Source organism: Antrostomus carolinensis, unplaced genomic scaffold, assembly GCF_000700745.2.
Source record: "Antrostomus carolinensis isolate BGI_N321 unplaced genomic scaffold, ASM70074v2 scaffold20754, whole genome shotgun sequence".
Classification (NCBI taxonomy): domain Eukaryota; kingdom Metazoa; phylum Chordata; class Aves; order Caprimulgiformes; family Caprimulgidae; genus Antrostomus; species Antrostomus carolinensis.
The window spans coordinates 29,067-41,655 of NW_010310358.1; the positions used below are offsets into that span (position 1 = coordinate 29,067).

Genomic DNA, 12,589 nt, shown 5'->3' on the forward strand with positions numbered 1-12,589 from the left:
CTGTATCTCCTCGCTAATAGCAGTTTGTGTGAGATTGGATGTCTGTGCCTAAAGCATTCCCAGTGTGCCTGGTTTTACTGCAGCTTGTGTGCGGGGCTCTTCAGGTTGTCTTGTCGTGAATGTTATGTTCTTGTAACAACACAGTAATGCTTCTTCCCTGCATTGCAGCTGTTAGTGTTTCAAAGAACTCGTAATCCTTGAGAAGCTGGGTTGAGTATAAGCAGACTTCTTGGGGGCAGTGCTGCTGTGTATTTTTTGTGATAAAGAAGAGTTTACCAAATTGTAACTACTTGGTCCTTTCCCTGTTGTCCTATTCTTTGTCTTGCTTTTCTACAGAATATACAGGAAATGAAAATGACAATGAAACTGTGCCTGAGACTTCTGCAGGTTGCTGGAGTTTTTTCCCTACTGTTTTATTTCATTTTTAAGCCAAGACATTGCTTCATATCGCACACAGCATGAAATGCAGGCATTGCATTCGGGCCATTGACCTTCACATAATCCTCTCCTAGGCTTGTTTTTTCATTGTGCTTCTATTTCCAGAGCTTCATCAGCTGATTTATTTTTTTTTTTGGCTTTCTTTTTGGTTTTAGTGATTTCTTTTTTTTTGGTTGCACCCAAGTGCACATCCCTGTACAAATCTGCAACCATTGTGATTGCAGTGAAGTGGTGTAAAATAAGTTGCTGATGTAAAATAACAACTATAATTTTTTTCATCCATTTTTGTTAAAACATGAATGCACCTCATCCTATATAAATATAGGTGTGTGTGTGTGTGTATCATAGAATTATTCAAGAGGTTGGGAAGGACCTCTGGAGGTCAGGTAGCTGTGCTGCCCACTCAAAGCAAGATATATTTCACGTTTAGATCAGATTGCTCTTATGTAACTGAAAGACAGATCTGTAATTTACAGTGGATACACCCTTGGTCAGAAATTCATATAAAATTCTAATTACAGTGAATGGGCATAAAACCTTTGGCTACCAGGTATTTCAGGTTGACTTAAAATTTTTAGTGATAGTTCAGTGAATTTTGTGTTTTGAGTTGAGATGCTCAAAATTAAGTGTATATTTCTAAAAGTGTATTCAAGATACATACTCTTTCTGTAAAGTTTAAGGATTCCTGGAATGGTCTAGATACAATTGACAAGAGGTTTCTAGCTGTGCATCAGATTTTAATTTGGCAAGGAGGTAACAGAATCCAGGGGCTAGAAGCTGGAGCTGTATGTAACAGGACAATTCAATACTGCAAATGTTACTGAGTTATGCCAGGGATCTTTTATCACTTGGAATCTTTGAAACAAGCTTACAGGTCTTTCTAAAAATCTGGTAGCTTAGTAAGTGATACTTTGAAATACAAATTTCTGGGTGGTGTTCTGTGGCCCCATTATTTAGCAAGGTGGACTAGGTGATCATCATGATGTCATCTTCAAAAAATGTAAGCACTATAAGGGGCTGATTGGGTTGTGATTTATCAGTTAACGCAGATATGTATAAATTAGTTACCTGAGTTTAAACTGCTCGCTTGAGACTATACAGAGAAGAAGGGACCTTTAGAGGGGAGCAGTTAACTCCTAGACACCTTTTTCAGAATGAGTTGAATCTCTTTGTGAAGTGCCTTTCTATCTTTGAGTGTAAAGAGAGCCTGTAAGGATTGGTTTAGATGTAGAGAGATACTGTCCATCATCTTCTATCCTGATGGGCATTGCCCGTTTTGTAGAGAACTGATTACTAGGAGGTGTTACCTCAAAGATTCAGGTTTCATAGTTCATGTCATTGGTTCTGTCTTTCATTTCTGAAGAACACCACCTCGCTGTATAGGCAATTTCTTTTGAAATGTTTGTTGCGACAATATTAGCCTTAGTTTAACAGTTCAAGATGGCCACACCGGTTTTGAAGGCCATATGCATGGTGAACTGTTTAATTCTTTCTTTATGCTTGAACATAATCACAAGGTTAACATCCAGAATGGATAAAAACTAACCTGCATGTGTATAATACTTTGTGGTACCAGAAGGCGTATTTGTTGTTTTACAAAAGAAAAAAAAAACAAGTGAAAAGAATCAAAACATATAAAGATTTTTTTTTTCTCCTTCCTCTTATGAAGGTGGTGAACTCCACATGGCTCAGTTTTTCCGAGGCAATCTGGCAGGTTTGATGATTCGTTCTGGCAAACTGGAAAACAAGAAAGTGATAGATTGCCTGTACACTTGCAAAGAGGGACTGGATTTGCAAATGGCTGATGGTGTTGGCAAAGGCCTGAAGGTAAAGTTGGGTAGGAGTAAAGGGGAGCATGTGTATTGCTTTGCTGATAGCAGTTGCAAATTTTGCTGGCAGAATTAGTAGGGATGTCCCAAATAAAACCAGCTAATCTATTGGGACATTTTGCATTAAAATTACATGAAAACTAGGAAATCTTTCTTCTATAGATATAGTCTTGGTGGAGTTTAGGAATGAAAAGTTACTGTGTTCTCTCTAAGCCTTGAAGAGAAATTCCGTATTTGTAAGCCTCTCTTTACCAGCTATAAAAGGTTGTCTAATAAAAGACAGAGATTCTTAACAAGAAGCTTAGTAGAATGAGACTAACTTGCATGGCTCTCTTTAATAGCAAGGTTGTGTGAACAGAGCTAAGTTGCTCTTTTATATTCGCTGTCTCTCTTTCAGATTACTAGAATGTTCACATCAGAACTATGAAAAGTGCCTAGATTTTTTCTTACAGAATGAAACACTAAATATATTCCACTGGAATAAGGAAGCAAATAGGGAAGTAGACTGTGTATTACAAGGCCTTATTGCTTTGAATACAGATGTAATTATCCTAACATTTACCAGCCTAATCAATGCTGAACTTCCAGTTTCAATTACCAGATCATGATACTGTTTGAGTATTCTCTTATGGTTTTCTTTTCTGTTGTTTCAGATCCACATGAACCCAAGTCAGTCCACACTGACCTTAGAAGGGGATGATCTTGACAGAGTTGATAAAGCCATGCAACACATTTCCTATCTGAATTCCCGCCAGTTCCCCACACCTGGGATTCGGAGGCTTAAAATCACCAGTGTTGTCAAGTATGTCCTAGTGCTGAAATAATGTCTCTCTGTACGGTGACACTGAAGCCTGGAACGATGTTCATGTGTCTAAGTTGTGATAAACAAAGGAGTCTGGCTGTATCTAACCATCATACATTTGACTGTGCCAAATGTTTTCTACACCAGCACTCTGTTTTCTTCCTGAGAATGTAGTAAGGAGTGTGTAAAATGGGGAGCAACTTACTGCAAGGCTATGGTGCGAGTATGTCTCCAATATCACAGCCTTCATTAAAGGTGTTATCTGTGGCTGTTAGTCATAGCATAGAAAACTGGGCCAAATGTTAACTGTAAGTAAAAATTAATTGTAAGATTGCTCCCTTGGTGCAGAATTCTTACTTTCCAACACAGTTGATGAATTTATCTAAGACTCTTGGGTCTGAGACACAGCTTTTTAAAAATTTACAAAGCAATTACTTTGAATAATTGTGCCTGCCTCTCAGATAGCCTCCTTGACTGTGCAAAACTGCTTCTGTATCTCATAGATGTTTCAATGAAGAGGCCTGCGTCTCCATTCCTTCTGTGGAGGGATATGTAATGGTCTTGCAACCAGAAGAACCAAAAATCAGCCTTAGTGGCATCAACCATTTTGCCCGCTCTGCTTCAGAGTTTGAGAGTTCTGAGGGTGTTTCCCTCTTTCCTGAGCTTCGCATAATAAGCACCATTACACGGGAGGTGGAGCCAGAGGGAGATGGAGATGAAGATCCTACAGGTAACCTCCTTTCCTGCCTAGGCCTCTTGCCTACCCTCACCCCATTCACGCTGGAGGATCTTCCTCTTGCAAAGAGGCAGAGATTTCTCTTTTAAAACATAATCTAGTAGGGGAAAAGAAGGTGTAGATGCTCTGCTCTGGGCTAACAAAAATTTACCTGGAAACGATACTAAGCCCAGGCCATTATCTTAATGTAAATATACCTTGTTTGTATTTTTTTTTTAATCATTATTTCATGAATACTTCTTGTCCTTATGTCAGGCCCAGATCTTAATACTGATTCTGGAAGAATAATTGAGTTTGTACGTGATACTTTATAGCTCCTGGAGTCTTGTTTACTTCAGCTTTGTTTCTGCTTACCTCTTTGTTTTTTTCCCTGCTTTTTAGTACAAGAGTCTTTGGTATCTGAAGAGATCATGCATAACCTGGATACGTGTGAGGTGACAGTGCTGGGAGAGGAACTAAATCAGGAACAAGAAAGCCTGGAGATTGACATGACACGGTTACAGCAGAAAGGCATTGAGATGAGTAGTTCCAGCCTGGGCATGGTAATCACAGGTAGGGGTTACTACTTCTGGTCTTTTTGTAGGAAGGGTCTGAAGACAGTGATAACAGGAACAATGTGCTAGACAGATGGTTTGTAACACCTTACTCCGAATATTTTGGTTTTGACTAGAATTTCAACTTCAGAGGTGTTACAGCTATTCTGTGGAAAGCTGTGATTCTACAAAATACGTCATTCTGGAACCTCCTTTCTGTTCTTCTCATGTCACAAATGGCAGGTGACCTCTGGACTGTGGAAATGAAGTACACTTTGCCCAGAAAATACTTGTTTCTTGCACAGATAATCCAGTGCCGAGGAGCATGCATCATTCCTTTCCATTTTATATTCAGAATATATTAATGTATTTGAAAGAAAGGCTCACAGAATCTCTTTAAAGAATAACTGGATCTAGCATTTTATCACAAAATCAATCCACAGAATTTCAGTGGAGCCAATATGTGTGTGTTTATCATGTTACCTTTTTCCTACTAACTGAAAATCCATCAGCCAATACATCCCTTGAAGAAAGGGAGTAATATTTGTCAAGTATATGATGTGGTATTAGACTTTTGCAAAGTAATTGTTTTACTTGTTTATCTCTCTCCACAGGGGTTGACACCATGGCTAGTTATGAAGAAGTTTTGCATTTGATCCGCTACAGAAACTGGCACACTGTCTCTCTCTTTGACAGAAAGTTCAAATTAGTCTGTTCTGAGCTCAATGGACGCTATGTCAGCAACGAGTTTAAAGTGGAGGTGTGTAAGCTCATCTGATCATTATGTGGTGCTGTTTCCTGAGGAAATTCTGTGAGCTTGAGTCGGGATCTTAAACTGTTGAACTGCAAATGCTTTCCTTGTTCGTGGTAAATGTGCTCTCTTCCTGTTGTGCAGCTGGTCAGGCACCCTGTATCACAGTGTTCCACCACAGGAGGGGTATATTTAGCTCTGCTTGTTTGGCAAGGAAACATGAAATATGCTGTGCAAATGATGAGCTGTACCTAAAAGCCAGCTCTGCTAAGTGTGGGTTAAACTGTTAAAGTTTAAACTGTTAAAGAACAGATTTTTCTTAAACCTTTTGACTGTAATACAGATTTTTTTCTTTGCTATTAGCTGAAGATATGCAGCAGAATAAGAAAAGATGGGAAAGAAGAAAATGTAATTAGTGTGTTGTATATCTTTGTGTATACTATTATTTTGGGATTAAAATGGCTGGCTACCAAATTTGATAATAAACTGGCTTTATTTGGTTTATTCTGAAATCCTGGTGTCTGTACACAGACTTGCCAGACTAACTAAAACAGATTTGAGAGCTGTGAAACTGCAGGGTTTTGTGACAAGGAATTGTATCTTACGAGGATTTTGATTTGGATTATTTTTCCCTGAGACAAGCCGTTGCTGTGTTGAAGGAGAATTGGATGCCTGCTCTGGGAAATAGATTTAAAAAAAAAAATATATATATTTTTTCTTTCTTTCTATCTCTTCAGAAGCAAACAGTTGCATTTCCAGAGTTTAATGTTTTCTTTTTGTCCCTAGGTGAATGTTATCCACACAGCTAACCCTGTTGAACACGCTAATCACATAGCTGCACAACCACAGTTTGTTCATCCGGTGCATCATACATTTGTTGATCTCTCTGGTCACAACTTAGCGAACCCTCACCCATTTTCAGGTAAGAGTTCTCACTCACTGAAGTTCAGCTGGTCTTTTTTTTCTGGTGTTACTTACCAGTATCATCTAAGAAACTCCTTTTATTTTCTTGTTGCAGTTGTTCCAAGTACAGCCACTGTTGTGATTGTTGTTTGTGTCAGTTTCCTGGTTTTTATGATAATTCTGGGTGTGTTCCGAATCCGAGCTGCACATCAGAGAACGATGCGTGACCAGGACACTGGAAAGGAGAATGAGATGGACTGGGATGACTCTGCTTTGACCATCACTGTGAACCCCATGGAGGTAAAGCTGGTGGCTCAGCACTTAACAAAAAAAAAGCCTTTTTCCAGCTGTAATGGGTATGACTGTACATGGACAGAGTGGTAGAACAAAACCAACCACTGAACACAGAGACAGTAACTGAATTTTTAATGAAAGTGACAAAGGGACAAGTGCCAAGAGCAGTTAGGTTTGGGATCTTGTATGGGTTACAGCTCATGATACATAATTGGGTTGTACAGGTCAGTGTCCAACACTAGTGTTTATCGTGCTGCACGCTGCCTTAGCAACCATGGTCTGCTTTTTTCCAAAGTTACAAGAATTTATTGCTGAGACATCTTTGTTTATGATGTTTCCTTCTCCTGTGGTTGACATCTGAATTTTTAGAAAATTGGGAACAAGAAAGATGCAGAACCTTAATGCTCTTTGTGTGAACCTACTGAAAGATCCTTTTCCAGTAGAATTTGAAATACTGGATCCCACTTCAGGATTAGTTTGTTTAGAGTGACAGGATTGATTGCAGTGCTACAAAGCTGTTTTAAAGAGCACTGCTTCAGTTTTCTCTTCTAGTTGCCGAATTACTGCTGAACAGCTAATAACAGTAAGGGATCTGTAATAGCTCTTTCTCAATACCGTGCCTTGTGCCTGAATTCAAGAGTAAGAAGAATTTTGGACAGTATGATACTAACAGTTAATTTCTGTCTTAACAGACTTACGAGGATCAACACAGCAGCGAAGAGGAAGAGGAGGAAGAGGAAGAAGAAAGTGAGGATGGAGAAGAAGATGACATCACTAGTGCAGAGTCTGAAAGCAGCGAGGAGGAAGAAGGAGAGCAGGAGGAGGACCAACAGAATGTTAATAGACAGCAACAGCTGGAATGGGATGACTCTACCCTCACTTATTGATTCTAGCTGTTCCCTTTGTCTTTGTTTCTGCTCTAGAAGACTCCACTGTCATACACTCCATTGTTACCAAGGATTCATGGTGTTTTAAAAAGAAAAAAAAAAAAAAAAAAAAATCTTTCTGGCCAGTAGATCAACCCACACACAGCCCCGTGTTTGTGTTGTGTCAGCTAGTTCTGATGCTGTTCCTAGAGTTGTAGTTAGCACCTCTTTTCCTTCAGCCATGCCTCAGTGACTGGATATTTTTTTTTTACGCTATGTGAGGAACCACCTTGCACTTTTTTTTCTTCATGTCATCTCAGCTAAGTGACTCTACAGATCTGTAGCCATTGCACATGAATTTCTGAACTGTCTTTTTTTGCTCAGTGAAACAAACTTGGCTTTGTTCCTTTTTCTGTTTCTAAAAGATGCAAAGATTGCTTGTTGACAAAGGGTAAAGCTGCTCATTTCAGCCTGTTGATTTCTTTTAATTTTTTTTCCCCAGATTAGTGCATGTGTCAAGTGGCAGAATGAGGTTAATATGTAGAAGATTAACAGACTTTTTAATATTTTGTAAATATATTGGAATTATGTAATTATGTCATTTGTGGTAGTGAAACTGGGGTTGGGGTTTAAAACGTGCTAAAGTAAAAAATCATGCAGCATGAAATATTACAAGTCTCATACTACTGCAGCAGGAGCACGGGCACAGTTCTCTAGTGTAGATGTTTCAGTAATTACAGTGTCACTGGCCTGGACTGCCGTGTTCGCTCATGCCCCGCTCGGTTTTTTCTTTAATTTTTCTTTCCTTTTCTTTTACTCTCCTTTTATTTTTGCAGAGGGAACAGAGAAGCTTGTGAGAATTTGTAAAGGCTTTAGGAACCTGTGCAGAGGTTTCAGCTGCCCTGTGCAATACTGGTGTTTGTTTTTTCATTTTCTATTTTTTTTTCCAATTAAGTCTTGGCATAAGGGCTTTTAAGTTATTGGGAAAAAAAACACTACTTGGATGGTGGGCAGATGAGTGTACGTGGCTGTGGTGTGTTGCCACAGCTCCTGTTAATGAGGGTAAGGCTGCCTGTAGCACAATGATGGGCTGTTAGTGCTGCTGCCAGGGTGGATTATTCGTGTAGTTGATGGATTTTTACATTGGTGGCTGAAGCTGGGAAGCCTGTGACCTGTGTACCTGCGCGCCTTGGCTGCCAGTCTGTGTAGATGCATATTTTGGTTTGTTTTGGGGTTTTTTTTGCTGTTGAGTTTTTTTGATTTGGTAGTGGGAGGGCTTGGGGCGTAGCTGATACATCATTTCTATTAAACACACTCCTGCTCATTCCCTGTAGCCCTCTGTACAGTACCTTGGACTGGTGGTCTATTAAGCCTTTGTTTACACTTAGTAATTGTGTTTTCCTGCTGGTGAAAAAAACTAGAGCATAAATTATTGGAACAGAAAAAAAAACCTTGGAAATCATGTTAATATTATTCCAAGCCCAGATGATTTTGGTTGTTTCTGATCTAAGTTTTAACTTGGAATTGCAAAGGACTTGTCTAAAAATGGCTGAAAGGTACGAAAAGGAAGTTCTGAGCCCATGGAGGAGAGCTCGGTTTTTTGTAAGGCAGGTCTTGTTTATGTGACTGTACCTGGTCCTGTGCAGAGCTGTGACTAATGAACCTGCTTACTTGAGTTTCACATTTGGAGGTGGATTAAAAAGAGTTAACTTGTTTTGCTTGTAACAGGAGATAGGACTCCATCCACTCCTCAGCACGGTAAGCAAAGCTCCAGTTTTTGATCTTGCGTGTAGTTTGCCTTTGTTCTAGGTGCACAGCCCACACATCTCCTAGCAGGCTGACGGTACGCGGCAGGGAAGCGTTGCACTGGGTAAGGTGCTAGAGGAGCAGCAAGCAGGCCAAAGGGTGGGACACAAAGGGGCTTGATTCAGAGAGAGAGAAGATAAGGATTGATCCAAACGTTTGTGTAGTTTTGATTTTCTGAGCAGACCTATTCTCACCTCGTGACATGTGTAATGGGATCTAGTAACGGTGGGTTTAATCTGGGGTAACGCTTGACTGCGGAGTGCCTTTTACATTAGTAGATGGACCTGGAAGCAGGGAAGAGAACCCACACAACTAGCTTACCATTTTGGGGGGTTGCTTTTTTTTTTTAATGTAAAATTTTAGATTTCTAAAATGGGGAAATGGTTTTGACTACTTACGTGGTAATATAACTGCTAGTTTTAAGTAAACTGGGAAACTTTTAACTTATGTCTGACAGTTGTCCTGTGTTAATGTGTAGAAGACTTATCCTTCCATATACTGTTGCTGTAGCTGCTGTATTTTAGACCAAAACTGATCATGGCTTAATGGTAATACTGAAAATGGTAAAACTGAAAGGTTGTAGATGTCCTGATGCAGTTTGTAGCCACTGTGGGTATAACTTTTCAGATGTGTATATTGGTAACAGGTCAGTTTGGAAAGTCTATAAGCTACAATAAATTTCTGGTTCTAAAGGTTGTTTGCATTTATTTCTTACTGAATGGAACAAAGTTGAATCAAGTTACATTAACTGTGTGTTAATTTACCCGTGTTGGTGGCAGTAGAAGAGTTTTGTTTTGTTGATTTCAAGCACAGAAAGACTTTGGTAGCATGTGTGTACAATTTATTCATTTGTTGTATTTTCTGATTTACAAAACATGTACATAAAGCAACTGAAAAGTTAAACATGTAAACATTCTCTTTTTACAGAACCATGGTTTGGTTTAAAAAAATACTTCTTTTTTCAAAGGCAACAGAATAAGCACAATCAGTTTGTACAGAGTTAAAAAAAATAATCAGAAACATTTCTAAATAAATAGAAAGGGGCATCACTTTGAGCATATTTATAAAATCAGAAGCTACTTATTTATATAATGAAATGTAATATTTTTGAAAGTGATTTAAGTTTTGATCTTCAGTACAATTCAACTTGCTGAAAACTTACCAGGTGAGCTGCTGCTTTGTAAATTGGGAGTCAGAGGCTCTTTGCTGACCCAGTACAGCCATCGGAGTTCATTCCAGATGCTATTCCAGTGGTGTACAAGGAAGAAGGTCCAACTTGCTGACTCATTGATAGTTTTACTTCTTGGAGGTAAGTCAATTTTCTAGATTAAGTAACATTTTTGTAAAACCGTGTGCTGGATTGAGAAACACGCTGATACAACTTTGTTTTATTGCACTTTTAAAACTGAAGGACAGATGATGTGAGCCACTGCTGCTTTGTAATTCTGTAAAACTAGAGTAGGGCCCGAGTTTTCTGGAAACAATATCAAAGCAAGGGTACGAACTGCTGCCAGCCTGCAAACCAGGTACCTACGAGGGACTAAGGGACACCTTGCAGCGCTGCCAGGCAGGATCCTGGGCTGTCTGACAATGCAGGAGAATGGCTTTTACGCTGACAGAACTGGATGTTTCTGCCCTTCCACAAGAAGGATTAAATAGTTGGGATTTCATTGCATCTCAGCTTGCATGTGCCCTGATCTTTTTGCATACTTTTTGTTTGTAAATTAGTTAAATTAGGAAATAGCAATAATTATCTAAAATGGAGCCAAGTTGTGTGGCCACAGGGAACTCTACAAGCAGAGTCTGGGAACACAGAGGGCTCATAGATGTCCATGTCTCTGCACCCTCCTAGCCTGTGAAGCATGAGGTTATATAATCTAGAAAAAGGAAAATGATCCTTATAATACTTAAAACAACAAAACAACAACAAAAAATATATCTGATGGTTCAGTCTCATCATTTGTTGACTAGTTTCATAATACTGTACTTCTAATTGCAAATTCAGATTAACTGTGTGAAGACTTGAAACCTGAGACAGCTCTGCTGTTGGGTTCAAGAAAACCATGAGTAATATTCTAGAATCGGGAGAAACCACATCAGTGAAAGTAATTTTAGTATCTTGCAGAGAGCTCAGCTTCCATAGAGGACAAGAGTCAAAGACTGCAGGAAATTTCTTTTAGTCTCTAGACTAACTTCTAGAAGCAGCAGCAGTTCTGGGGTGCTGGCTCCAGCTGAGAGCTGTTTTGTTTCCTGCAGGTCAGTTTGTACGCGGTTATCTGCTGCTGTTTTCTAGTGTCATGGTCAAATGCAGAGTTACGGGAAGAACGAAGCTGGCTGCCACTTCTGGCTACCTAACCAGGGGCTGTGACACAGAGAATGTACAGCAAAAACAATCACTCACTGCAGACACACTGTCAGTATTATTAGTAATATGCTAAAGAACTGTTAGAGAGGAATGTGTTCCCAAGTAATCCGGGTCACTTAGAAGGGTACCTGCCAATTTATCTTGAAATATTCTGGACCCTTCTCAGTCACATACAGTAGCATTTGAAAGGTGTAGAAAAAGGGGATCTCAAAGGATTATAAATTAAAATGAGTTGACTTCTATAAATCATTGCTGCTTCTAGGAAGTGGTGCTCTATGAGAGGCAACCTGGTTTATATTAATATATACAAATAGTACAGAATAGACCTCATGGGATAACGTCTTTATGAAAGAAACAGTAAGTACTTCACCTCAGAATTTAAATTGGCATCAGCATAACACTAAATCATGATCTGGCAGCACCTGTTTGTATGTACAGGTAATGAGGGAAGGGTTTATTAAAGGTGTTTCATATTCCATTCACTCACCAAACCCAGTGGTACCTATTACTATTAATTTTTACTTCTCTGAGGCAGTGTTAACTTAGCTATGTAGCTGATGAACAAATGAATTTGAACTTGTCCTTAAAAAAGGGTGGACTTGACTTAAACAGCCAATACAGGGCAGCATTCTTTAAATGTTAAAGTACAGGGGTACCTGATTTTAAAGTACTAAAAAAAGCTGAAAGCCAAAAATGAGTTGTACCCATGTGCTGGATGTGAAAACACAATCAAATCAAATCAAATTTATCCCATGACAGGGAAGATACACTAAGAATAAACAGGCCAGGCCAGTCTCTGTCCTAAACTTGCTGGTTTTGTGGGAATTTTAAACCAGACCTGAAAGCTAAATTTACATGAGAGAACAGTCCAGCATTTGACAATACCTGCATCTCCTGTGACTTGAGAAACAAGATTTAAACTGCCTGTATTTTTATTTTTAACCAACATAGGTAAGTGTAAGACTTTAAAAAAACAGTTCTGGGAGTAAAAGAAAATTGTTCAACCTAGTTAAGAACATACAAATCAAATACAGGATTTAGCTTCACAGGTGTCCTGAAAATTGGACTGTGCTATTCTTTAAAAGGCAGGAATGAGGAATGACAGCACCTCCATAGGAACCTGATGTTGTGGAGAACATGGGGAAATGGAAGGAAGCACCCCAGGGAACTGCTAAAGGAAGCAGGTACTGAACCACACCACTGCAGCCCACGGGACGTCCCCAACTATGCTCCTGGCAGGCCCTGAGTGGCAGCTGTGGCTCCTGT

At 39.4% G+C, this 12,589-nt stretch overlaps 1 protein-coding gene across 1 annotated transcript in view; it reads left to right on the top strand.

Moving 5' to 3' along the window:
• The window catches only part of CLSTN1 (calsyntenin 1), a 37,755-nt gene extending 28,105 nt beyond the window's left edge, over nt 1-9,650 (top strand). Inside the window, exons 12-20 of the mRNA XM_029084606.1 lie at nt 337-387; nt 2,108-2,265; nt 2,921-3,069; nt 3,573-3,799; nt 4,187-4,357; nt 4,953-5,098; nt 5,876-6,011; nt 6,108-6,292; nt 6,979-9,650. Coding sequence (XP_028940439.1) covers nt 337-387; nt 2,108-2,265; nt 2,921-3,069; nt 3,573-3,799; nt 4,187-4,357; nt 4,953-5,098; nt 5,876-6,011; nt 6,108-6,292; nt 6,979-7,173 — 1,418 coding nt within the window. The 3' untranslated portion in view covers nt 7,174-9,650. The remainder of the gene's footprint in view (nt 1-336; nt 388-2,107; nt 2,266-2,920; nt 3,070-3,572; nt 3,800-4,186; nt 4,358-4,952; nt 5,099-5,875; nt 6,012-6,107; nt 6,293-6,978) is intronic.
• The last annotated feature ends 2,939 nt before the right edge of the window (nt 9,651-12,589 follow it).